Source organism: Sinocyclocheilus anshuiensis, unplaced genomic scaffold (assembly GCF_001515605.1).
Source record: "Sinocyclocheilus anshuiensis isolate Anshui unplaced genomic scaffold, SAMN03320099.WGS_v1.1 scaffold1371, whole genome shotgun sequence".
In the NCBI taxonomy this organism is placed as follows: Eukaryota; Metazoa; Chordata; class Actinopteri; order Cypriniformes; family Cyprinidae; genus Sinocyclocheilus; species Sinocyclocheilus anshuiensis.
Window position 1 is genome coordinate 1,122,968 of NW_015539833.1, and position 4,469 is coordinate 1,127,436.

General features: G+C 36.3%; 1 protein-coding gene across 3 annotated transcripts in view; it reads left to right on the top strand.

The window, feature by feature from the left end:
* Nucleotides 1–957: 957 nt before the first annotated feature.
* LOC107684281 (polycystin-2-like) overlaps nt 958–4,469 on the top strand; it is a 10,296-nt gene continuing 6,784 nt past the window's right edge. The window contains exons 1-6 of one of the 3 annotated variants that reach the window (XM_016480518.1): nt 958–1,186; nt 1,484–1,895; nt 2,250–2,363; nt 3,051–3,184; nt 3,278–3,528; nt 3,616–3,840. In XM_016480518.1, the coding sequence (XP_016336004.1) occupies nt 1,181–1,186; nt 1,484–1,895; nt 2,250–2,363; nt 3,051–3,184; nt 3,278–3,528; nt 3,616–3,840 (1,142 nt within the window). In that variant the 5' untranslated portion in view covers nt 958–1,180. The remainder of the gene's footprint in view (nt 1,187–1,483; nt 1,896–2,249; nt 2,364–3,050; nt 3,185–3,277; nt 3,529–3,615; nt 3,841–4,469) is intronic. The other 2 variants (XM_016480516.1, XM_016480519.1) reach the window with 2 other exon arrangements.

The following is a 4,469-nucleotide window of genomic DNA, read 5'->3' on the forward strand; positions in this document are numbered from 1 at the left end:
AATTATTATGCTTTAATCATGTCAAAGTCATCAGGTCTAAAGTCAAAGTTGAAGTTTTTAGTCAGATATAGCCTACTACTGTACAAGCAGTACCTATTGACAAATAAACATGTTTTACAAACACCACTGAAAGTAATTCATTTTAGAATAAAATTAACTATTTAATAATAAATATCAGGCATAATTAGTAAAGCATGATATTAATGACCAAATTAACAGATTTGTCACAGTCACTCTATACATGAATAACAGAAAATTTGATTGAATGAAAAAATAACAGTTTTTCTTAGTGTAAAGAACATTTTAATAACCTAAAGAACCATTTTCTACTATAAAGAACCTTTTGTGCAATCGGAAGTTTCTATGGATGTTAAAGGTTCTTCGTGGAACAATCAATGCCAATAAAAGCAATTTATTTTTAAGAGTGTACTTGGAAAGCATAGTGATAAATAGTATCACTATATAGGCCTAAATATCGCTATCTTTTTTTACAGTCTATGATCGCTATACATAATATCACTATATAGTAGCAGTTTCCCTTTATATTCGTATGTTTTACAGTGCTTTTGGAAGTCATTATTTAAAACGTAACTTCTGTGGTAATTAACTGCTATATAGCAAAGATATATAGCTAAGACAAGAGACCCTAGTATATAGTCGCTACATCTCATACTTGCCTACCCACTTGCATACAGTAGTAAAGTTTTTTGATTTGATCTTTTGATTGGTTCATCCAACTGTCACTCACACTTCTTATCCAATCCTGGAGAGGGGGCGACATCTTGTTGCCTGGCAGCAAGAGTCGCAAACAACAACAGAGTGTGTTAATTCGCGTAGTTAGACCTAATGATACAAATGTACGTTTTTGACCTATTTACAAATTAATTTAAAGATGTAAACCATTTACAAAATTAAATTTAGTTTTAATTTCTTATATTTCTATTAAGCGCACGTTTTAATGGTTTTGTGAGTGTCCGTGAAAGTGTGGTGGACAGAGAGGCAGGAGCTGCACTAAATAAGGGCAATGTTGATGTTTCCAGAGGTTGATGTCAGTGTAACTGGATTCCTCCAGTCTGGAAACAACTGGGAACAAGATGGCTGAGTGTGGACTGGAACACTGCTTTTCTCCTCTCTCCCAAAAGCTGGACTGAAGCCACCCCGAGTTATTTTAGAGAAAAACATGCAAGTATAAACTATTCTTATTTTTCAAAGTGTCTCTTTTTCCAGACAAATAACGTTACCTTTCTGCGGTTTTTGTTGTGGTATGAAGTTTTCACTCGGATTTTCTCGCGTATTTCTATTGCATAACGTCGTAAAAGTGGATTTCGGATTTTTAAAAAGCTCAAACAATAACTATTCGATGACCTTGACTTGGTGGAAATCAAATTCGAGACTTTCTGAATCTGTGTTTTGAGTTTTGGCATCACTTTGCTCTAGCTTCCGACTAAAGAGCGACTAAAATTAAGACGTTTGTTTATGTTAGGTTACTGTAAATGACACGATGAGCTCCAGTCGCGTCCGTCCTCAAGCGCCGCAGGCCCAGGCGGCATCTGCCCCCGCATCCTCTCCGCCTTATGAAGGGATCGAGATGGAAAAAATGCATCATGAAGAAGTGGGCGTTGGAGTGCCCGATGAGACCCCCTCTCCACCCACCTCCAGCTCCAGACAGGCATGGAGCCGAGATAACCCAGGGTTCGAACCGGAGGAAGGGATGATGGAAGCGGACTGGCCTCCGGCGAGCCCGGGCCGGCGCTCTGTGTCCACGGCGTCCAGCAGCGGCAGCGGACCCGGGAGCTTCTCTGGCATCAGTGCGCGGATCAACAGAGTACTGTATCCGACTCCACCAGCACAAGAACACAGCAGCTGTGGGAAGAGGATACTGGAGAAAATGAGAGGTGAAATTTATGTTTCACTATACTGAAAATGTACGCACAAATATTGTAAAACGTCTAATTGCCTTACGAGGATGGGTCATAAAGGGCCACAATAATGTCTTAAGTAACATTTAAATATGACAAGGTGTTTGGTTAATGTGTATACTGTTTAGAATTTGTTCCTTCTAACTAAACCCCCCCAAAAAACATGTATCATGGTTTTCACATTTAAACACATTTATCACATTTAAAAATTTTGTCTCAGAAGATTAACAAAATGTAAAAAAAATTAAATAGGATGAATTAGATAGCTAGGTAAACGTGTTTTCGTGAATTGATGGAACATCTTTTTCCTCATTTCTTTCTCTGTTTCAGTGTTGTGGGACACTCGTCTTTTAGGTGAGAGCAACAGTAACAGAGAGATGTACCTGAAAACCGTCCTACGAGAAATGATCACCTACATCCTCTTTCTGGTCACCCTCTGCATATGTAGGTTGAATATTGGTTTCGTGCTTGCATATGTTAATGCATACCATAACATTCATATTTTTAATTCTTTTACATTTCCTTTCCTTACATGTTAGAGTAAAAGGCCTTGAAAATATTTGTCAGATTAAGAATCTATTTAATTAGAGCATAAAATGTAAGAATACTTAAAAAGTATATATATTTTTTTAAATTTTGAATGCTACAATATGAGTTGCCATTCAGCATAGACATTCAGATGTCAAAATGGAAAAAAAATATTGCTCAAATTGTCATTTTCCCAGGGTCTGCCCCTTTCTGGAATAGCAGGCACTATAAATACTCGTAACAACCACAGCAACAATTCATGTTTTGTTTTATTTTTTGCGAGGAAAAAAAAGCATGCATTTTCATTTTGCATTTATGCATTTCAGACTTTTCAGATTTTTAACAAACTTACATTGCATATACAGTGTACAGTACATTTTATCAGTTAATGCATTCTTTGGGAATTGAACCCATGACATTGGCTTGCACCATGCTTTACAGCTTGAGCAACAGGAACACAAATAAATGCATCCATATTAAAAATGCACAACATTTTATATAGTGAAAATTTAGGAGCATCTATCTGCTCTCCAATATGCTCTACCATCTACAGAAACACAACATGTTATTCTGATTAAAACACATTATTGATATTTGTATTAGTAACCTATGGAATGGTGAGCACCAACATGTACTACTACACCAAAGTCATGTCCCAACTCTTCTTGGATACACCGCTGACAAGCGGAGAACCCACGATCTTCAAGACCCTTTCAACCATGGAGGACTTCTGGAAAGTAATTATTCCACTGACTAATGCTCTTTTACAGTACGAAATTGCAGATTAGTTATAACTGCATCACAGACATTAATGAAAACTTTATCTGTAGTTCACAGAAGGCCCCTTTCTTAATGGCATGTACTGGGAGTTCTGGTACAACAACAAGAGCCTCCCAGAAAACCAGAGTCTGATCTACTACGAGAACCTCCTGTTGGGCGTCCCACGTCTCCGGCAACTCAAAGTACGCAATGAGTCCTGTTTTGTCCATGAGGACCTGCGGGATGAGGTTTACGACTGCTACAGTGTCTATTCTCCTGCCAATGAGGACAAGTCACCGTTCGGACCGAAGAATGGCACAGCGTATGTAAAATGATGTATATTTTGAATAATAAAAATAGTGGTTGATCGTTGGTCTTGAGCAGGTTTATCATGCTGTTTATCTGCCAGGTGGAGATACTCAGAGGAGAGCAATCTGGGTGAGAGCAGCTACTGGGGTCAGATGTCGACTTATGGTGGTGGAGGTTACTACCAGGACCTGTCACGCACTCGAGAGAAGTCAGCCAATCAGCTGCAGGAGTTAAAAAACAACCTCTGGTTGGACCGAGGCACTAGAGCAGTGTTCCTGGACTTCTCCATCTACAATGGCAACGTTAACCTGTTTTGTATTGTCAGGTAATGAACTGAATGTGTGTTGTAAGTGCATGGGATTTAATGCTCATTTTGGATTGTTACAATTAAAAATTATTGTGTTCTAAACCAAGAATCCCAATTATTAATTTTTTTTCAATTAATTCTGCCCAAACCATTAACATACAGACTCCATTGTTTGTAAACTTTTTATACGTTTAAAAAAAAAAAGAAAGAAAGAAAGAAATTTACGGTTAAAGTTTGAAAATTATCCATTAATAGTTAAGGTTTCATGATGGATTGCATACTGAATTGTGATTGTTTTCTTGTTTGCATTTGTTCAACTTTAATATATATAATTTAAATGAAAATTAACATGTAAATAACTATATTTACATAGGTATTTTATATAATAAAATATAACGTAGGTTTAACATTCTTCTACTTTTAACATACAGACTCCATTTAAAATATTAAGCTTTTCTGTACTTTTTACTTAAAAAGTATAACTTTTTATATTTGTAATTTAAAAAAAAAATTTTTTTTTTAGAAATGTAAATTTAAGAAAATTTTTTAGGGTTCAAGTTTAGCATTTGTGATGCTGTAATTTGCCCACCATTGCCTCTTTCTTGCATGTATTTAACTTAAATATATTAAAGAATTAAAAAAAAAAA